Below are 23,645 nucleotides of genomic sequence, written 5' to 3' on the forward strand. Positions count from 1 at the left end.
ACTCCGTTTGCTATTTTATTGTGGTTTAGAATTAAATAATGAGTCCATTCTATTCTTGGAATATTCAAAATAGGGTATCAAGACCAATCTTGGTAAGGAAACACCAATTAAGTGAACATTGAATGTTATAATAAAAAATTATCCATAATCGAGGTCATTTAAACGATGGACGATTAATGACCATTGGAGATTAGTGTGTAGTTTGATTTATAGCACCGTTTCTTGTGCTACAAGGACATGATTTTCATGAATCATTTGCACAGGTATTGGTTTAGAACCATACTGGATCGACCTGTGAGAATACTTTAAGATATTAAAAATCGTCATAAGTATACTTCTCATTATTGCTATCAGAACCTTTTTCCTCGACCATGAGTATTGTGAGCTTTCTTGTTTGAGTACTAGTTCGCTTTGATGATTGTCAAACGTCTGCCATAATAGGGGATTATAACGGCATCACTCGGGCGGCTAGATCCTCTCAATTAGAGAAGCTACATTACAAGACTGGAAATGTCCTCCTATTAATGATAGGGAAGATGTCTTTGTTGTTTACAAGGCCTCTCGTAGAGCGAGACTGTAAAATACATGGCCGTGCTCGGATGGATTTTAGAAATCATCTGTTTATTGACAGTCGAACTCGGAATCGAGAAACACTTCTGGACGTAATAAGGATGACAAATTAATCTTACCTTATAGTTTATGAAGAGGCATTAAGAGACATAGGAAAAGGGCTATACACTAAAAGCACACTTGTCCGGAAGGACAAGTGAGTGATTGAAAGGAATAGTGTCCTTCGAACAAGTGTATTATTCCGATAAAGGGTTCGGAATTATTAGAAAGCTAATTTTTCAATAAGGTCAAGTGATCAAAATGCCTTGGTGGAGGCCGCTTCCGATCAGTAATATTAATGCATAATTAATATTACAGCTTAATCTTGACTTAACCCTTCGGGTCACACCCAAGCAACTAACGAGCCGAATGGCAAATTAATTAGGAATTAATTAACAAGTCGACCGAGTAATTAATATTTAAACGTTGGAAATTCAAGTTTGGAGCGTCGAAACCGAGCGTCGGAAGTCGAGTCAAAAATAATAAAAAGACGAGACGTGAAAATAATAATAAATCAACAATGATTAAATACCCCTATCATTGGAAAACCGAGTTCTAGAGGCGCGGCAAATGCTATTAGCACGCACCAAGTGCGTGGGTAGGCTAGCATACCGCAGCTAGCCGCCAGCACTAGTGTGCGTGGCTGTGCTAGCAAACGGCAGTTAGCAGCCCGCACAGTTGGTGCGTAGCTTGCTAGGCCGTGGCAGCTTGTAGCCCGCACCAATGTGTGAGGCTTGCTGGCAGGCCGCAGCTATTAGCCCGCACCAATGTGTGAGGCATGCTGCCAGGCAGCAGCTAGCAGCCCGCACATTGTGCGCGGTTTGCTGGCAGCTAGCCTCGGCAAAGCAGCCCGCACTTAGTGCGTGGCCTGTTGGGCCGTAGCACATGGCAGCCCACCTTGGGTGCCTTGGTGCCCAAGTGTGGGTTCCACGTGGCGCAATTTATTTGGGGGATATGGGGTTGAGGTGGCCGGTTATGGGAGTGAGAGTGGGGAGCAAGTTTGGTCCCCCTTCCTCCAAATGGTCCTCACCTACTCCTCCTTGTATGCTTGCCACTTGTTGATTTATTACTAGTTTGATTATTAATTTTATTTTAGCTTTAAAGTAAAATGGGAAAATCAAATTCTCCCACATTGATGGGAGAGCTTTTCACACTCTTGCATTTCCCTATAAATACCCAAATTGGGGTATTGGGAAAAACACTTGAGTAAGAGTTGGAAAAGGCATCACTAGTAGTGAAAACCTTTGAACTCAAGAGTTGAAAAAGGCATCACCTTTGTGAAAACCTTTGAACTCAATTACACGGGTTTCGGTCGGGCCTTGCTAACTCCAAGGCATTGGACCTAGTCGGTGTTTGAGTTGTGGGTGGACTTCCGTTGGAGGTTGTCGTATTTTCGAGGCTAGCTTTCGAAGTAAGAGCCCCTCAAGGTCGGGCGAAGCACGCGTCAAAGGTATAATTATTATCTTAATCTTGTCATTAAGTTAAATATGTTTTTGGCTTTATTTATTGCAAGTGCGGTCTTGGTTTTGGGTTTGTTTCCGCGGTGAGTCGGACTCACCAAACCCCAACACAAGCGAACTATCTACTGACCACGTTCGCGGACAATCGAACCATCTACAGCCCACGTTCGGGGACAATCAAACCACCATCATTTTTCAAACTTTAGTGATTATCTCCCAAAGCGAAGACGATTCATGGTGCATGGTTCTCGATACACAGAGACTTGCAATATCATCATCAGAATAGATTTCCTCAAGCATGGAAAATTGTTGGTCGTTGCCACCTCACAAGGAGATGAAGTTTGTGATTATATTAACATTGCTCAAGAATGGAAAATATCACAGCAATCTTCATCCGGTGGATTGCTTAAGGCATAGAAAACTACCAAACTCATTTGCCACCTAAACACTAGTGTCAGATACTATCGAGCATATTTGCCACCGATACACTGGTGACAGATAAACATTCTATCTATACTCTTTTATCTGTGGAACTAACATTTTTCTACAGGTATCGGCGTACAAAGAGTGATTTAGGATCGCAGAACGTCTTAAATCATTCTCCTTCCCTATCGACTACTTTGACTATCGTTTTCGAAACTGACGTTTCTACAAACTCAGTCAAAGTAGGGGCTTCTTTAGACACCTAAAATGTCTCCCCAAAACCAAACTCTATGATGACTAACCTTTCACTGCCGTTATTTTTCGGGTTGAGTATTTAACCTTTGGAGTTCTTAAATCCATATTTAATCCCAATAAATTTCAGAAACCAACCCAATTCCTAGCCTATTTCCCTAAACCAGAACTTACTTTCCACTTTTCGTGTCCACATCACAAAATCGAGAGAAACTGATTTTGTGGCCTTATAATTTTGACCCAATTATTGTTTGGTTTGATAGGACTTTCAATAAGCTTCCCAACGATATATTATAAGCCCAATTCGGATTTAAAACGAAGAGGATATGAGCAAAATACTAAACTTGGCCCAAAACCGACACCCTTTCACTAAAACGGCCATATCATAAAATCTACAAAAGAGTTTGACCTGATTTTAATTTATTTGGAAATCAGAAAGCTTTCAAACTATATATTATATGCCTTATTTCGAGTTACGTACCAAAAGTTATCATAGTTTTAAAAACGCGTAAAAAACTAGAATTACCGCGCAACAGTAAAATTGTCGCGTCGCGGAATAAATTGACGTGTCACGGTACCAGGTACCGTGACACGGTATTCTGCACCATGTCGCTGTACACATACTGTGACACGATGCTTTCCCGTGTCTATTCCGCATTTTTTTCACGCGCTTATGAATCTAGACACATTTTTTAGACAAATTATACAACGCAACACGGTGTGCTTTACCATGCCACAGTGGACATTTCCGTGTCATGGTGCCCAACACCGTATCACGGTTCCCAATTGGGGTTTTTCTGTGGCTCTTATCTCTTCTAGGGTTCTGTGCATCTCCCTATTCGTCTTCTCTATAAATACAAACCTGATTTATGTAGTTTCAGGGCACTAAAAATCATTTTCTCTCTCCTTATACCAAAAATAATTATCTTCTCCCTCTTTAGCCTAAAAACTAGACTCCTTATTCTTCCATAATACTTCCCCTAAGCACTCCAAGGAGTCTATACTTGACCCGAGGTTCTATACTTAAACCCAGGCATGAAAGGTATAATTAATTGAGGGTTTGGACCAAATCCACTCTACTTTTATTTAATTTAATTTCACTTTGATTTATATTTTTATTGAATTTACTAACAATTTATTCATGATGTACCAATTTAAAGGAGCGTGCGAAATGTGAGTAATTAATTAATTTAATTACTTATTTTATTGCTAGTATCATGATTAGGGTTTAGTTATTATTTGATTTGATTAACGATATTATGGTTAAATTTCTTTCAATATTAATGTTGATTATATTGTTATTATTGATCACCATATTACATGTTTAAAGGGAATATGTAATTGAAAATCAGGACTAATAAGATAATTTGGATGACCGGTTTAGGTTCCTTTTTAATCTTGTTATTATTTGTAGTGATCACAATAATTTAGAATTATATGTTGCATTAATATTCAACTAATTTAGCCTAATAATTGTTTGGAGCAAATTGAATCTTTGTTTGCATGCCTTTTAGATCGCAGAAATCACTTTTCACAATAAGAATCGAGTAGAGGACAATACGGGCGAATGTGACTCCATGACTCTCTTCATACCATCATCCCTGATCCTCCTTTCGTGGTTCCAAATCGTATGGAGTTACTAATCTCATGGATTATGAATGGGGTGTAACCTTCACGCGCCAATCGCTGTTGCCTATCGTTGTCCCTTAATCGTGGCTGTCCTTTATGATCCGTGAACGGTTTACAAGTTCCTAAAACCCTTGTTGGTGGCTCCTTACTTTCCTTATTCCTAATCGTATATGTCAATTCCCACTTGCTACGAGTGCCAAGCATATTCATACATGCTTTACGATTACTACCTTGGTGCATAGAATGCACTAATAAAATTTCTTGACTCGATCTCAACATACTTGAGTGAGAAAATAAATAAACTAACTTCCTTGACTCAACACCAATAAATAATGGGTGAGAATAAAATTCATGAATCATGTTCAATAATTCTAATTATAACTCTTTTAAACATACATAAGCCATGCTTATTAATTTCATGCTTCCTTGATACAAAAAAATAAAACATACTTCTATGATTCACATATATTCTACTTGTATCATGCTTCAAATATCATATTCACATGCTTGCATAATATTTCATGTCCAACCAACATCAATTCCAAGCATATAATCAACCAAACATGCTACTAATTCATTACTTCAAACACAATTCACTATCCTAACATGATATTACGCATACACAAATATTCTTGTGCACATATGTACATTGAATAATACCTAAACTCGGCCACAGTAGCTAGAAATCTCCTAGCTCGAAAACTTCCTACAATTAAAAATATATAACTATAATTAATCCACTATTCTCACAAATTTCCAGCAACTATAATACTATGTAAACCATACTAATTAACCCTTTTTAATGACATAAAAGCCATAAAACCTTTTCTTTAAGTGGGTACTTCAAATCCTTTCAAAAACACTTAATTTTTATGACTTAAATAAAATTCCAGCATACTTATTTATAAAACACCACTTTTAGACTAGGAAATCATATATAAATCATTAAAACATTTTTCCCTTTTATGGGTAATCAAACCCTAACTTAATAATAAAAAAGGTAGTGTGTGTAAATAATTTCCGGCATTAAATTGAAGGCTTCAAACACATCAAAAAAACATAATTAGACCCTGAATTAATCAAGAATAACAATTTAGCCTCAATCCCTAACCAATTTTACAAAATCCCCAATTTCTAGAGTTTATAATTTGGGGTTTTTAATTAAATAAAAATCTGAAAATTATAACAATAAATTAGCAACATCAAAATCCCAAAATTAACACCAAAACATAATAAAAATCATCCCTTTAAAACAATAAATCAATAGAATAAATTTAAGGATTAAAGAAGTTTTTTTTTTATATGAACATACCGAAAAAAAAGAAAGAGAGAGAAGGGGTGGCGTCGGCCGACTGGGCTGCCGGCGTTGCTGCAGCTGTCGGTGGCCGTCGGTGGTGGTGCTGGTGCTGGTGGCCGGCCGTGCAAAAAGGAGGGAGAAGGAGAGAGATTGTGTGGGTTTTAGGGGAAAATGTAGAGGAAAAAAAAATAAAGGAAAAAGGAGAGAAAGAAAATAAAGAGAAAACCTTTGATTTTTTTGTTGTGAAATCCGACAATTATGTACTTGTGTGGAAAAATCTTGGAGTTTTAAGGTATTTATACTCTCCTTTTAAAATTAAAACTCATATTTACAAATTTGCCATTATTAATTCCTAATCCCTTACAAATTTTCCCTTTGGGCCAACTTATTGGGCCCCTAAATTCCCAATAAGTTGGTCTACCCTTTTTAAATAGGATTGATCTAATTAAAAATACTTTGATTGCTTCAATGATCCATTTTATTTACACACACCTATAATTTATTTAAATAAATAATTCTCTTTTTAATAAATAATTTCATTTTAATAAATAAAATAATTTATTTATATATAAAAATATAATGAAAACACGGAGTATTACAGTCTACCGCCCTTAAAAGAAGTTTCTTCCTCGAAACTTGAGTACGAAAACCATAAAAAATTTTACCCACTTAATAAAAACCTTTCTTAATACTTATAGTTGTTGTATTTTTTGTAACCTTTCTTGAACTTTTTCTTTCTAAACTTTGCATAAATTGTGCAAAATATACTAAAAATGCGCAAAAATGCTTGAAAATACGGTAAAAAGGGCGAAATTCTACCGCATTCTATCCCCTTAAAGGAAACGAGTTATGTCCCTGTAACTCAACTAACCTCAAACAATTTAGGGTACTTCTTTCTCATCTCATCGTCGGCTTCCCAAGTCGCTTCTTCAATCTCTTGGTTTGACCACAAAACCTTTACTATCTTGACATCTTTCTTGTGTGTACTACGCACTTTACTGTCAAGGATCTTTACATGTCTTTCTTCATAGGTTAAGCTATGGTCTAGTTCTATAGTCTCAGGTTGAAAGACATGCGACCTGTCCGGGATATACCTTCTCAATTGAGAAACATGGAACAAATGGTGCACTCTGCTAACGTCTATAGGTAATGCTAACCTATATGCAACTTTTCCTATTCTCTGTAAAATCTCATATGGTCCAATGTTCTTTGGACTCAACTTACCTTTCTTTCCGAATCCCATAACTCCGTTCATTAGTGATACTTTAAGCAAAACTTTTTCTCCAATTTGGAACTCCTCTTCTCTACGCTTTAAATTTGCGTAACTTTTCTGTCAATCCTAGGCAGCTTGGATCTTAGCTTGAATTTCTCTCACTTGTTTTGTTGTTTCTTCTATTAATTGAGGACCTAGAATTATTGTCTCACTAATAACTTAGTAGAATTCTCTTATAATAATAGTTACCATGCAAGTATTGGCATAACACTATTTAAGGCCTTGTATGGAAGGAAATGTAGAAGTCCACTGTGGCCCAATGAGAGTGCGACACGTGTCATGAAAAGAGGTGTCCAAATGGACTTTCGACATGATTACACTTGTCACGCAAATAAACCCCTGGGAGTGATGGCCTTCAAGGCCTAAATCCCAAGGTGAGCAGCAAAACGGCTCTGCCCTAAATCCTAGGTCATCAAACCCTAAGACAGGGCACCCCTTTCTAGGACCCTATAAATAGGGACATTCCCCCATTTATTGGGGCACGTTTTAATCATTACATCATTTATTGCTCTTGAAAATAGAGAACACCTGATCTCGAATTTCGAGAAGATACTTACTTTCCGCACATTTTACTCCGAATCCGTACTAACTTAATCTTCAGAGGCGGACCTCAAAACATCCAGAGCTCCGTTCTTTTGCAGGTACAGGCGGCTTCGTTGGATCCAATCTTCGAGTTGTAACTCTCCCAAGGGACACAAAAACACCCGAAATATTTGGCGCCATCTGTGGGGAGAGTACCTCAAAGATGGTTTCACAAGAACCTGTACCGCCTCGAGAGACCAACCAGCCTCCGGACCATGACTCTGGTGACGATTGTGGCGTCGAAACCTATGTGGCCCATGATGGGTCATTCATCTCTAAGTGCATACGTCGCAAGGAGAGACGGGAGCAGAACATTGACTAGGCGGGTACAAGCAAGCCCCCTGGGCAGCCATCTGATCCTACTCAGGCGGCAAGATCAACCCCAGTCACTCGAGACGAGCTCATGAAATTCATGACGAGTTTCAAGGGTGAAATCAAAGAATTAATCATCAATAGGACGGCAGCTCCTAGGAAGGAACAGTCGAACAAAAAGCAAAATCAGTCAGGGACCGACTGCCTACTCCTCACCCTGCTATAAAGGAGAAGGCTCGGCCCCAGATTGACCTCTCCAAACTCCGTTTCCCAGAAACAACAAAAAGAAAGGCCGTCCGGCATGTGCAGCCGGACGGCAGCAAAAAGACCTTCTCTAATGCTCGACACTACATTGAGCAAAAGAAGAACCAGCATCTGTCTAAGTCGGTATCCACGTTTACTTATCTAGATGTCTTCAAGAATACCTCATTGAGGAATTCACAATCTATACATGGGGCTCCGTCAGGCGGCCCCTCCATGCATACGGGTCCCCATATAATCAACTCGGCACAGTATATGGCCCAGCCATTATATAGGCCGCCGGCTTTACCTTACATCCAGCCTGCCTTCTTCGGAGGACAAGGGGCATACAATTACCAGCTTATGGACTGGCAGCTTCTGCTACAAAACCTTGGAGATTAACCCTTTGTGTTCTCCAGGGAGATAGCCGAGGCCGAACAGCGGGCTAAGGTTAAAAATGTTGGTAGGGACCTATGATTGTACCTCCAACCCAAAAGATCACCTTCTTGCATACACCCACCTTATGTACCTATAGGGGTTGGATGATGCCGCATGGTGTCACTGCTTCCCAGCTACCCTAAAGGGCATAGCCCAACAGTGGTTCAGTAACCTACCGGCTGGATGCTTTAACAGCTTCAAGACGCTTATGTTCTTGTTTGCTTCCAACTTCTCTATGAACATCCCTAGAAAGAAAACAAGTCTCGACCTGAGCGATGTGTAGCAGAGAGATAGAGAAGGGCTACGCTCCTACGTTAGGCGGTTCAATCTGGTGAGAATCCAGATTCAAGGGCTATATGACGAGGTAGCCTATACAAACTTCTTTAATGGTCTGAAGGATGGGTCGACCTTCAAGTTCAAATCGTCCGCAAGAAAATCTTCACCCTCCAAGGAGCCCTGATGGAGGCGGAAGCCTATATAGCCAACAAACTCTGCTCTTCAAATAAGCAGTCGGACTCTAAGAAGTCTGACTAGCAGAAAGAGAGTCGGCCTGCTCAGCCGGCTCAAAAACCCGAAGAGAGAATGAAGAAAAAAGAGATCTGGAAACCTTACGTTCTAATGTACGAGTTCCACAAGGACAACTACTCCATCCTCATGGAGATAAAGGATCGGCTGACCTAAGAGAAGCCGACGCCAATGAAAGGTTCCGCTGAAAAACGAAACAAAAACAAACATTGCCATTACCATGAGGACGTCGGCCATGACACCAATGACTGTTTCAGACTCAAGCGGACGCTTGACCGTCTGGCCGACAAAGGAGTGTTGAAATCCTATGTGATTCCAAAGTGACTTCCAAAGCGAATTTGGGGCAGTCCTCAAAAAAGACTCCCCAGCCTACTAGTAGTTCCGAAACCGATGAGGAGCCGGTCTACACAATAGCAGGCGGATTCCCCGGAGTGGCCCAACCATGCAGGGCACAAAGGACCATCTGAAAAAGATGATCCATTCTGTTGAAGAGGGACAGGAGGCTGGCACATCCGCCTTCCCAAAAGTCGTCATCACGGAGAAGGACCGAGGCAAAGTCTGTCGGCCACATGGTGACCCCGTGGTCATAGAATGCAAAGTGGCCAACCAAAAGGTTGGCCGCATCCTGATTAACACAGGTATCTCCTCCGACATCATCAGTCGCAAATGCCTATCCAACCTCAAATATAGGCCAGATAGCATGCATGATGTCTCCCATCCGCTTGTCGGATTTGGGGGAGGAGTGGTGCACCTAGTCGGACGGATAGATCTCCTTATCCGGCTGGGAGAAAAAGGCAACGGTCGGCACATGACCATCCGTTTTCTGGTGGTCGAAGAGCTGACCGCCTATAATCTCATTCTCGGCCGACCCACTCTGAACGAGTGCAAGGCCGTCATCATCCCTTCTCTCATGTTGGCCAAGTATGAGAGGGATGATGGCACTATTGGCTCCTTGAACGGGGATTAAAAGACGGCTAGAGAGTGCATCTCTCGAACGTCAAGCTTGCGGTGCTGCAGCCGGACAGGGGAAGGAGCCAATAGACCTTGGTTATATCAATTATGACCATACTGCCTCACCAGCCTCAAAGAAAAGGAAGACTGATCAGCTGGTGGTGGTCAAAAAAGAAAAGCAATAGCAATAGCAATCACTGACTAGGAAACGGTCATATGACCTCCGTCCCCAGCAGGTTGGTGAGCACATCGATATTCCTCTTGACGACAATTGTCTAGAGAAAACTGTTAAGGTGGGGACGGCTGCTTTTGCAAAGATGGGTGCAGACTTGCACCATCTGCTGAAATAATTCAAAGAAATTTTTGCCTTAGAAGTGGAAAAGATGCTAGGTATCAGCCCGGATCTTGCTGTCCACAAACTCGCCGTGGATCCAAAAAAGAAGCCCATCCGGCAAAAGAAAAGAAATCATGGCGAGGAGAGAAGTCAGGCAGCAGCCGCCGAAGTGAAAAAGTTGTTAGACGCTGGGTTCATTTGGCCATGAACCTTCTCTGACTGGGTTGCGAATGTTATGCTCGTGAAGAAGCCGAATGATGCCTGGCGCATGTACATTGACTACACTAACTTGAACAGAGCATGTGCAAATGATAGTTATCCACTTCCAAAGATCGACAGTCTAGTCGACTCTACAGCCGGACATGCCCTGATTAGCTTTATGGACGCCTACTTAGGCTTCCACCAGATTCCCCTGTGAAAAAAGGATCAAGAAAAGACGGCATTTGTCACTGATCAGGGGCTATTCTGTTATATTGTGATGCCATTTGGCTTGAAGAACGCACTTGCAACTTTCCAACGAATGATTAATACGGTCTTCATTAATCAGATTGGGAGGAATGTAGAGGTGTATATTGATGACATGATAGTCAAATCCATGCAACAGGCGGACCACCTTGCTGATCTCCGAGAAACGTTCACCACACTTAGGCGGCACAAGGTCATGCTCAATCCCAAGAAGTGTGCCTTTGGTGTTGAGTCTGGGATGCTTCTCGGATTCCTGATTGACCAAAGGGGGATAAAGGCCAAACTTGAAAAAATACAGGTAGTCATTAACATGCAGTCACCCCGCACTGTCAAACAAGTATAAAAGTTAACAGGTTGTCTAGCGGCCCTGGGGAGATTCCTCAGCCGGTCAAGTGAAAAGTGCTCTACTTCTTCCAGGCGATCAGGAAGAATACTAGATTCCAATGGGGGGATGATGCTGAAGCGGCCTTTTAAAAATTAAAAGCACATTTGTACTCTTTGCCAAGGTTGGTCAACACTCTTCCCAAAGAGACGCTCTACATGTACCTGGCTGTGTTAGATCATGCCCTCAGTGCCGTTCTCCTTGCTGAAAGAGATGGCACCCAGCTCCCGGTTTATTTCATTAGCCACGTTCTCAGGAACGCAGAGCTTTGGTACCCCATGGTTTAAAATTTTGGCCTCGCTCTTTACATGGCTGTCAAGAAGTTGAAACCTTACTTCTTGGTATATCCGGTAGTGGTCTACACTGACCAACCGATCAAGCGACCAATGACGACCCGGAATCATCAGGCCGAATTCTCAAATGGGCTATTGAATTACAGGGACTGGAAATCACTTACAAACCAAGGAAGGCAATAAAGGGGCAGGCATTCGCCAACTTTATGGTCGAAATGACAAGGTCGGCTGCACTAGATAACACTGATCAGGTTATGTGGACAGGACCTCCACTATGAACGGCTATGGTGCAAGAGTTGTATATCAGTCCCCTGAGGGGGATAAGTACGAGCATGCACTACGGTTCAAGTTCCGGTGCAAGAGTATAAAGCCCTGCTAGCCGGCATCCTCATGTGCAAGGCGGGAGGGGCAACTAAAATTGACGCCTGCTCTGACTCTCAGTTGGTCGTGAGCCAATACCACGGTGATTATGAAGCCACCCATCCGGCTATGATCAAATACTTACAAGCGGTCAAAGCTGAGGCCGAGATACTTGAATAATTCAATCTAAGTCAAGTGCCTCGATCCAAAAAATATCAAGCGGATGCTCTGTCTAAGCTGGCATTATCCGCCTCATGTGATACACCTCAATCAGTCTTCTGGGGAGTAATGAAAAAACGAAGCATTGAAGAAGATCCCAATGGAGTACTTGACTGAACTTCTACTTGGATGGATAGAATCCGGAGTATCTCAACTCCAGAAGCAGCCGCACTGAAAAAACGTGCGGTCAATTTTGAAATTCATAAAGGAGAGATTTTTAAGAAAGGGTTCCTACAACCGCTTATAATGCATCTCCCACGAAAAAGGGCAGGAAATTCTGGAAGACCTACATGCGGGCTTTTGTGCCTTACATATAGGTGGCAGGTCTCTAGCAGAAAGGACCAGGCAACAGGGTTACTTCTTGCCTACCCTGGAGAAAGACGCCATGACATTGGTGAAAAAGTGCCATAAATGTCAAAAATTCGACAAACTTATACATTGTCCGGCCACAGATCTGACGGCCATTCATAGCCCAATCCCATTCGCCAAGTGGGGCATGGACATCTTGGGGCCATATACTTCTGCGTCAGGCGGACGGCGGTATGTCTTTGTTGCCGTAGATTATTTCACCAAATAGGTAGAGACAGAGGCGGTCAAAAACATCAAGACTAAGGACGTCATCTCCTTCATCTAAAAGAATATCATCACCCGATTCGGGGTGTCTATGTCTATGGTTTTTGACAATGCTCCTCAGTTTTAGATGCCTCAACTCAAGACTTGGTTGGGGGATCAAGGGATCTCACACTGTTTTGCATCAGTCGGCCGACCCCAAGCAAACGGCCAGGTTGAAGGCTTCAATAAGTTAATCTCAGACGGTAGGGGGATCAAGAAGATTGAAAGAGTTGGCGGCTTATGGGCGGATGAAATACAACATGTCCTATGGGCCATCAGAACAACAACAAAAGGGGCAACTAGAGAGACCCCATTCCTCATGGTTTATGGTGCAGAGGTCGTCTTGCCCATCGAACACTATGAGCTGACTTTTCAAATCATGTTGTATGATGAAGAGGCAAATTGGGAGGCCATGTAGCTAGCATTGGACTCACTTCCAGAGCGTAGGGGCAATGCCGCCTTGCGCCATGAGATCTATCGTCTGAGAATGACTAGAGCCTACAACAAGAGAGTGCACAAGCGACCCCTTAAGGTTAGGGACTTTGTGCTGTAGAAAATAGAGGCAGTCGGTAGGGCAAATGAACAAGGGAAACTAACCCCAAATTGGGAAGGCCCCTACCGAATCTATGAAGAAGTAAGAGGCGGCACCTACCGTCTAGAGACACCATACGGTAGGCAGGTACCCAGAACCTGGAATGTAGATAACTTGAAAAAGTACTACTACTGAAATTTTGTAAATTTTTTCAAACTCATTAATGAAAAATCTGCCTTCTTTCCCAGACTATGTCTATTTGTTTTCAAATTTAAGAGCACCGCCTGCACAATTTGCAGACCGCACAAGCTAAAAATTTTATTACATCATAGGGTACCGCTTGCACAATTTGCAGACGGCCTAAACCCAACCATTCTACCATAATCGTGAGAACTGCCTGCACAATATGCAGGTGGCCTTACTCACTTAGCATTTTGTAAAATGAATCAATAAGGATTGCCTGCACTATACGCAGTCGGCCAGAATTCTAATAAGCACCGCCTGTACAATATGCAGACGGCCTAAATCTACTTACCATTTATAAGCTAAGTGCCATAAACTTAGCGGCTAACAACTTTTCTAAAAGAGGCCGAAGGCCGAATATGTTTTATAAATAAAGCCATCTGCTCCAACATGAGTACGACCATCTGCTCCAATATGAGTCAGACAACCGGCGACGTTCATTCGTGCGAATTCGTTGAAGAGAGCATCTCCCATTTGGGTGGTACATTGCTCTATAAATCGAAAACAAACGGCCCTACCGACTTTCTGGATTTAGATGACGCTTGCAGCCGTTTGACTCAATCTAATTTGAAATCTAACAAGCGTGAAGTTTTTCAACTATTCTAATACAGATGTAAAGCTGCTACTGTTTCATTTTAGAGGCTACACTATTTACCTATCACCGCCTATTATTGCTCTTGGGCAATACAAACGGACAGACTATACTTATAATAATAAGCTAACTTCAAGGACTTTGCGGCATAATAGTGTCTAAATGACTAATTGAGGCCTTTGGCCGGATACTCTCAAGTTCCTATCCGTCTGCTCAAAACGGTCGTTTGTCGCTATGTTTGGGGCAATCACCACAGTGATTGATTGACTTATAAACCAATCATACTCTTTAAAGTATCAATAATTTCTAAGTCAATCAACCCATTTTTGAAACCAATCAACATCCGGCCAAGGGCTAGGACATCCGGTAAAACAAACAATTGCATAGTATATAGGCAAGTTAAAATCTATGCATATTAAATAAAATTAAAAAAATTAAAAGCTTTAAAAAAAATTTAAAGCAAGACGCCAATATAATCAAAACTGGTCAGAATGGCCGGATGCTTCATTAAAATTAAAAACAGCCGTCCCTGTGGACAAACTGGAGAAGTTAGCCGATAAAATCGGAAGAAATTGTTGATTTACCCGACCCCCTAGTCGGTAAAGATACATAGTTACTCGGCACGCAAGCCGAAAATGAAATTACTTGGCCATCCGACCGCAGAATGATACCTAAAAAGCTTAAAAGGATCAGGGGAGGTCTTTAGCATTAACATCCGCGTCATCCTCGTTGTTCCCTTGCGTCAGCTCATCGTCATTCCCATCCTCTTCCTAATCCTCATCATCCCCAAAGGACGACTCGTCCAAGGAGTCAGATTCCTCGATCCCCCTGGCCGCCTCCTCTCCCGCCTCCTTCATGAGCCAGTTGTTAAACTCATCATTGGCTACATCAAAGTTGGCTTTCCAAATTTGGTAGTCAGAGTCCGACCGCAATGATCCCCAAGCCATCCGCATGATGGATTCACACTCCTCCATCATTTATTTGATTAGGGCCTTTTTCTCTTCCTCAGCCAAGGACTTGTATTTAGACTTGAGCTGGATCTTTTGGTTCTGCAACCGGCCCTTGAACTTATCAACTTGCCCCCGCAGGTGGTCAGCCTTCTTGTTCGCCTCTTGGAGGGGCTCTAGTTTGTCCTTAAGGCCCTGAACCTCCTTCTGAAGCTCGAAAATTCGCCCCCTCGCTGCGTTCAAGTCCTGCTTGACCTGCAGATTGGCCGACGCCTAGGAATACATCATATCAAGTGTCACTAGTTCATTTTGAGCAATCTCAAACTAAGAAATGTCTAAGGAGGAGGCGGCCCAAGCTTTAGCAGCCGTTACCTCTTTGGACTTGTCGTTGTGTGGCTTTTTGAGCCCATTCACGCGCAGCATAGCCTGCATTCGGCCAACAGTGAGAATGGTCAGTATCAAGCGGCTATACTCTTTATTTAGGATAAAAATCACAAGTATCCTACCTCACAAATAAGCGCCAAGATGGCGTCGAGGTTGAGGGAGTCGACTCCTTTGACAAACGCATTGTCTTCAGGCTCAAGCGCCCTCAGCATCTATTTGGCCAGCTATAGGACAGTCGGCCTCTGAGGAACCTCTGCCAGATCAAACAAGCATGAATTAAGAAACTTTCCAAATTATCCAATGCCCTTTTTGGCGACCGTTATTCCAGCCACACTAAAAAATTGTTCAAGAGATGATACCTTCCGCCTCCTCTTCCCGGGCGGCTTTGCTTCCGCCTATTGCTGAGCCGACAACAGCATTAAGTGGCTTGCCACTCTTTGATACCCTGGGGGCATCCGGCTTCAGGGTCGTCATGTTAGGGGTGGAGCCGTCATGAGCCTTCCCAGGCTTATTGGCGATGTGCTTCTAGAGCTTCCAAGAAGTGCCTACATCACCACCCGACTGCTTTTGAAGCTTCGGGTCCGACGGTTTGGAGGGAGAAGGTTTGGACGAACCAACCTGCATAGAATACGCTAGTTAGTATACCACTGATCTCAAGGAATTTTAATCCAAGTATAGTAGGAAAGTATCTCACCTTAGGAGTTTCGCCTGTCGGCTGCTCCTCATTAGTCCGTTTGCCCAAGATGGACGAATGGTAATAGGCTGCAGAATGTGCAGCCGGTTTCTTGGTGGCCGAGAGCTTCTCCATTGCTTTGTCTGCACAAAAAGTAGAGTTAGAAACTAAAGAAAGAATCAAGATCGGCAAAGTAAATATAAATCAAAGCGACCTACTACCTCTCGGCCTCTCAGTACTAAGACCGCAAGTGGCCAAATATGTCCCGTCAGATAGCCACTCATGACGGGGAATATAGCTTTGCGGGGTGACCTCCTTCTCCTTTGTCTCTTCATTAGTTAGAATGGCCATCGTAAAAAGGCCTCGATCTAGTATTTTCTCCTGCGCCTGCCTTTGGACAGGCGGCAGGGCTTTCTTCCTAGCAAGGAGAGGAGGGTCCTGATTCCATCGGTTTTACCATTTGTTGCGCAAGCGATTAGAAGAGGAGATTATGTAGAATTTTGTCCTCCAGTCCTTCCGTTTGTTCTCCTTCCCCACCGTCATCATGAAACCCTTATGGCTAGTAAGGGTGAACCATCCGGCTCCGCTTGATTGGGGGGTTTTGCTCAAGTAATGCATATAAGCGAATGCCTCAAAGCTGAGATCCACCTCCAGCATTTCACAGGAGGTAACGTAGCCCAAGATGTTGACCCAAGAGTGGGGGCTAGTTGCAAGATACCCAGTTGGTATCTCTCTAGAATTCTCTCCACTGCCGGATGGAGAGGGAAGCGAAGACCAGCTTGAATGGCCGCCTCATAAAGCCAAAGCATTGGTCGTCGTAGCTGGCCTTCTCTGGCCAGACGACTGTATCCTCAATGTCCGTCATTTTCTTCTGCATGCCTTCCCCCTTGTCCACTAACAAGGACTCTCTAGCAGCGTTTATTTTTTAGCGTGCCTCCTCCAAGTCAATGGAGGTGTGTTAGAAGATGATGATTCAGAGTTATCATTAGATTTGTCGGCTGAGCTGGGGGCTTGCTAGCTAGTGCCAGCAATGTCCTTCCCCATTTCCTCATCCGGCACCGAATTACTCGGCCCGGGAATTTGTTGTTCATCATCCGACTCCTCTAGAATCGAGGAGCTCGGGGAGCTAACTGTGCTGGGCGGGTGATCACGAATCTCGACAACAGGCGCCCTAACGGAGCCTTTCGAGTGTACAGTTGCAATCTCCGAATGGTACCAAGAACCATCCGCCTTATACGTCCGACTAGTCTGCTTTGTTCTTGCCATGGCGTCTTGCAGAGGCACAGACACGGTCGGATTTAGAGAAGTTCTCAAAGGGAAGTCCTCGAACGAGCATTCGGCACTCCTAGTTCTAGATTCAGCTGTCCCCGATGACCGACTAATCGCTAACCTAAGCCGTGCTGGGTGCGTTTGGGAAACCATTTTTGAAAAAAAAAAAAACAAAAATAAGGAATGAGAAAATCAGACGGTTACCTTAGATGAAGGTACGTGAGCCGCTTGGTCTGGAAATCTGCTTACAGGCGGATAAGAGGCCGGGTGTCGAATGCTATCACAGAAGAAAAAAAATTCTCAGAAGTCAAAGATTCAAGATTCTCTCTCAAGATTCACGCAAATGTGTGAACGCAATGAAGAGGATAACCCCTATTTATAGAAAGGGTGAAAAGTCTTAGGGTAAAAACCCTAGATTCTCCCATAGTAAACAATAAAAAGCCGCTCCAATGAGAAGCGGACACCTGTCATAGGCGTCACGTTGTGAGCCACGTCACCCCTGTGAGGGGCAAATGATTTGGGTATTTATACCCCGCTAAGTGTCCTAGTGAGAGTGCGACACGTGTCACGAAAAGAGGCGTCCAATTGGACTTCCCGGAAGATGACACGTGTCACGTAGATATGGCCCCTAGGAGTGACGGCCATCAAGGCCCAAATCCCAAGGTTAGCCGCAAATCGGCGTTGTCCCAAATCCTAGGTCATCAAACCCTAAGACAGAGCACCCCTTTCTAGGACCCTATAAATAGGGACATTCCCCCATTTAATGGGGCACTTCTTAATCATTACATCATTTATTGCTCTAGAAAACAGAGAACACCTGATCTTGGAATCCGAGAAGATACTTACTCTGAATCCGTACTAACTTAATCTTCGAAGGCGGACCTCCAAACATCCGGAGCTCCGTTCTTTTGCAAGTACAGGCGGCTTCGTTGGATCCAATTTTCGAGGTCTAACTCTCTGAAGGGACACAAAAACGCCCGAAACACCAGGTCTAAGCTATCTTCCCATCCACCTTGGTAGTCTAACACACAGGATCGTAGTATATCCTCGAAGGTTTGGATAGTTCTCTTAGATTGCTCATCCGTTGCAAGATGAAATGTTGTACTCATCTTCAATGTCGTACCAAAGTTTTCATGGATGCTTTTCCAGAATATCGAAAGAAACCTAGAATCCCTATCAGAAAAAATATCCTTAGGAACTCCATATAGCCTCACAACATTCTTAATGTAAGCCTTCGCAAGTTATTCCATTTTCTAGGTCTCCCTCATTGGTATAAACACTGCTGATTTGGTATGTCTGTCCACTACAACCTAGACGGTATCATTCCAATTCTTAGATTTAGGTAAACTAGTGACAAAATCCATTGAGATATAATCCCACTTCCAAGCCGAGATCTCTAGTGGTTGCACTGTTCCGTGAGGTCTCTTATGCTCTATCTTAACTTTCTAACAAGTTAGGCGCTTAGCTACAAAATCTGCTACTTTGTTCTTCACCTTGGGCCACCAATACACCTTTTTCAAGTCTTTATAAAGCTTATCCCCTCCTGGATGTATTGAATATGGTGTATTATCTCCCACTTCCATCAACTTTTTCTTCAAATCCTCACATTTCTGTGGTACACACCACCTCCCTTTAAAACTAATACTTCCATCATCATGGATTTTGAAATCAGTCGCTTTTCCTTACTTAATCTTTTCTCTTATGTGATCTAATTTCACATCCCCTACTTGATTATCCTTAATCTCATCAAATATCGTTGGTTTGATTCAAATTATTAAGCATCCCTTCCAACGTTCCATGCGGCACTACCTCGAGGTTTAACTTAATCATTTCTCTACATAGTTCGTCTGCCACATCCAAAGCATTTAGTCTATGTGCTGCTTTACGACTTAAAGCATCTGCAACTACATTTGCTTTACCCTCGTGGTATTGAAAAATCCTATCCACCTACGTTGTCTCGTGTTCAAGGTTGACTGTGTGAAAAGGTATTTCAAACTCTTATGGTCTGTGAATATTCTACATGTCACTCCATATAAGTAGTGTCTCCATATCTTTAATGCAAACACTACAACAGTAAGTTCAAAATCATGAGTAAGGTAATTAACGTCATGTTTCTTCAATAGTCTTCATGCATATGCAATCACCTTCCCATGTTGCATGAAAACACATCCAAGCCCATTCTTCGATGCATCACTATATACATCATAAGAACCACTTCCATCAGGCAAGGTCAAAACAGGTGCCGTTGTCAAACTCTTTTTCAAAGCTTGAAATGCTTCCTTACACTTATCACACCAAATGAACTTAGATTATTTCTTTATCAACGAAGTCATAGGTTTAGCTATTTTCGAGAAATCCTTCACAAACCGCCTATAATATCCTACTAAATAGAGAAAACTTTGAATATCCGACACATTCTTAGGTGTAGGCCACTCGTTTACTGCATCAATCTTTGTAGGATCTACCTCTACTCCATCCTTGGATATAAAATGTCCCAAAAATGCTACCTTCTCTAACGAAAATTCCCACTTCGATAATTTGGCATACAACTGGTTTGTCCTTAAAGTAGTTAATACCGACCTTAAATGCTCTGCATGGTCCTCTTTGTTTTTGGAATAAACCAAAATATCATCAATAAACACTACCAAAAATTATTCTAAGAATGGTTGAAACACTCGATTCATCAAGTTCATAAAAATCGCAAGTGCATTTGTTAACCCAAAAGGCATTACTATAAACTCATAGTATCCATATCTTGTCCTAAATGTAGTTTTCGGAATGTCCTCTTCCATAATTCGCATTTGATGATACCCTGATCTTAGATAAATCTTAGAAAATACTGCCGCATCTTTCAGTTGGTCAAACAAGTCATCTATCCTAGGCAAAGGGTATTTGTTCTTGATGGTTACTTTGTTCAACTCCCTATAATCGATGCATAGCCTCATGCTACCATCTTTCTTCTTCACAAACAATACAGGCGCTCCCCATGGTGATGCACTTGGACGAATATATCCTTTTTCCAACAAATCTTGCAGTTGGCTCTTCAGTTCATTCATCTCCGCAGGTGCCATCCTGTATGGTGCCTTAGAGATAGGTGTTGTTCCAAGCACTAAGTCAATGGTAAAGTCTATAATTCTCTTGGGTGGCATCCCTGAGATATCTTCTAGAACACATCTAAAAACTCCTTTACTACATCAATATCTTAAGGTTTAGACGGTTCCTCATATTCCAAGTTTCTCACACTACAGAAATAGATTGGGTTACCCTTCTTCATTAACTTTGCCAGTTTTAACACAAAAATGATCTTAGTAGGTCTAGGTTTACCATGTCTCCAATGAGTTATGAGCTCTCCCTGAGTCGTTTTCAAATGGATTTTCTATGACTGACATCGTATTTTAGCATTATAGCGACATAACCAATCCATTCCTAAAATTATGTCAAGGTCTCCTAATTCTAATTCAATCAATTTAGATAAGAATTCCCTACCCTTAATCTTTATAGGCACATCTTTATAGACCCTAGTGCAATGAACTACACCCCCAGTTGGAAGTTCTATAGGAATATCAATGTTATTTATAGTTTTCAGATAGTTTGATGGTTTTGGAAGTATAGCTTTAGAAATGAAAGAGTATGTTGCACTAGAATCAAACAAAACTTTAACAGGAACTGAGTTTATAGAAAATGTACCAGTGATAACATCTTTCGCCGCCTCTGCCTCTCGCGGACCCATCACATTAAACTTTCCTGGTGTTCCACCCTTAATTTGTGTGCTACCTCCATTGGTGTTCTTATTACCATTCTGAAACTATGCTCCCTTGTTCATTTGATTCTCGTTGTTACCATGACCACCTTTCTGTTGATTCCAGTTTTGTCCGTTACCTCTAGGTTGATTGTTTCCCTAGTTTCCCTAGTGCTTAAAAAAAAAACACTCATATGCCCTGTGCCCTTGCTTGTTGCATAGGTTATAAGTGACCTAGTTACCCTTATGGTCTTTCCCTGGTTGGTTGTTGAAACTATAGGCGTCGTTCAAAGTGCGTCTACGTAAAGCATGTGTGAATATGCTTGGCACTCATAGGAAGTGGGAATTGACATATACGATTAGGTACAACGATTAGGGACAAGGAAAGTAGGGAGCCGCCAACAAGTTTTTAAGGAACTTGTAAACCATTCACTGATCATAAAAGGCAACCACCATAAAGGGACAACGAAAGGCAACGGCGATTGACCCGTGCAGGTTATACCCCATTCAAAATACATGAGATTACTAACTCTACATGGTTCGGAACCACAAAACGTTGATCGAGGATGATAATACGAAGTGAGTCAAGGAGTCACATTCGCCCGTATTGGCCTTTACTCGATTCTTATTGCGAAAAGTGATTCCTGCGATCTCAAAGGCATGTAAAAAAAGATTCAATTTGCTCCAAACTATTATTAGGCTAAATTGGTTGAATATTATTGCAACACATAATTCTAAAATACTGTGATCACTTGATTTAATAACAAGATTAAAAAAGAACCTTAACCGGTCGTCCAAATTATCTTATTAGGCGTGATTTTCAATTACATATTCCCTTTATCATGCAACATGGTGATCATAATAACAATAGAATTAACATTAATATTGGAAGCAATTTAACAATAAATTGTTAGTCAAATCAAATATAAATTAACCTAATCATGATACTAGGAATATAAAAATAAAATAAGTAATTAAAATAATTAATAACTCACATTATGCGCGTTACTTAAAATTTCTACATCATGAATAAATTGTTAGTAACTTCAATAAAATATAAATCAAATAAAAATTAAATAAAATTAAATTAAATTAAAAGTAGAGTTGATTTGGTCTAAACCCTCAGTTAATTCTACCTTACACACCTTGGTTTAAGGACGAAAACTCGGGTTAAGTATGGACTCTTTGGAGTACTTAGGGAAGGAATAATGTAATTAGAAATACAGGTTTAAGGTTTAGAATATGAGAGAGAGAAGAGAATGATTCTTTATGTAGAAGAGAGGAAGAGAGAATGATTTGGTGTAGAGAGAGAGAAAATGATTTTTGGTGCCCCGAACTGTAGAAAGAAGGGGGTATTTATAGAGGAAATGAATAGAGAATCACACGGAACCCTAGAAAAGATAAAAACCCTAATTTGGGTGTCGTGACACGTCAGGGGTTTGCCGCGACACAGCAAAGTCTGCTGTTACACGGCAAAAAACGCCGCGACACGAAAAAATAACTGCCCTAAAAAGATAAACGCGTTCAGGTCTTACACAGAGAAAATACGGGAAAATCCCGTACCACGGCACATCTACCGTGACACGGCAGAAAATGCCGTGACGCGGCAAAGTCCACCGTAGCGCGGCACGTGGCGCCTTGTCGCGGTGGACTTTTTTCGAAATATGTGAGGAAATGCGGAAAATACACAAAAAAGGCACCGTGAAACGGTGTAGAGTACCGTGTCACGGCAACAAGCATCGTGACACGTCAGTTCTTGCCGCGTCGCGGCATTTTAGCTGCTGCGTGGTAATTTCAGTTTTTTACGCGTTTTTAAAACTACTATAAATTTTTATCTTTAACTCAGAATAAGGCACATATCATTGGAAAGCTTATCAAGCCTACTTTCCATCCCAATTAAAATCAGGCAGAAATTATTTGTAGATTTTAATATATGGCCGTATTTGTGAAAGGGTGTCGGTTTTGGGCCGAGTTTAATATTTTGTTCATATCTTCTTTGTTTTAAATCGAAATTGGGCTTATGATATATTGTTGGAAAGCTTATTTCAAGGCCTATCCAACCAAATAATAATTGGATTAAAATTATAGGTCCACTAAATCAGATTCTTTCGGTTTTGTGTTGTGGACACGAAAAGAGGAAAACAAGTTATGGTGTAGGGAAATGAGCTAGGAATTCGATTGGTTTATGAAATGCATTGAATGGAAACATGGATTTAAGCACTCTAAAGATTAAATACTCAACCCCACAAATAATGGCGATGAAAGGTTGTTCATCATCGGGATTGGTTTTGGGGAGACATTTTTAGGTGTCTAAAGAAGCCCTCACTTTGACTGAGTTTGTAGAAACGTTAGTTTTTAAAACGACAGTCAAAGTAGCCGTTAGGGACGGAGAATGATTTAACGTTTTGCGATCCTAAATCACTCTTTATACGCCGATACCTGCAGAAAAATGTTAGTTCCACATATGAAAGAGTAAAGAGATAGAATGCATATCTAACACTAGTGTATCGGTGGTAAACGAGTTTGGTAGTTTTCTATGCTTGAAGAAATCCACCAGATGATGTTGGTTGTGACACTTTCCATGCTTGAGGAAAGTCGATAAATGATATA

The 23,645-nt window shown here is 41.7% G+C and overlaps 1 protein-coding gene across 1 annotated transcript; it reads right to left on the reverse strand.

Moving 5' to 3' along the window:
* Window positions 1–6,532: 6,532 nt before the first annotated feature.
* On the reverse strand, window positions 6,533–6,925 carry LOC145571047 (uncharacterized). The gene has a single exon (XM_081630146.1). It carries the CDS (start codon window positions 6,923–6,925, stop codon window positions 6,533–6,535), a length of 393 nt encoding a protein of 130 aa, XP_081486272.1.
* Between the last annotated feature and the right edge of the window lie 16,720 nt (window positions 6,926–23,645).

This window comes from Chenopodium album, chromosome 12, assembly GCF_948465745.1.
Source record: "Chenopodium album chromosome 12, dcCheAlbu1.1, whole genome shotgun sequence".
NCBI lineage: Eukaryota > Viridiplantae > Streptophyta > Magnoliopsida > Caryophyllales > Amaranthaceae > Chenopodium > Chenopodium album.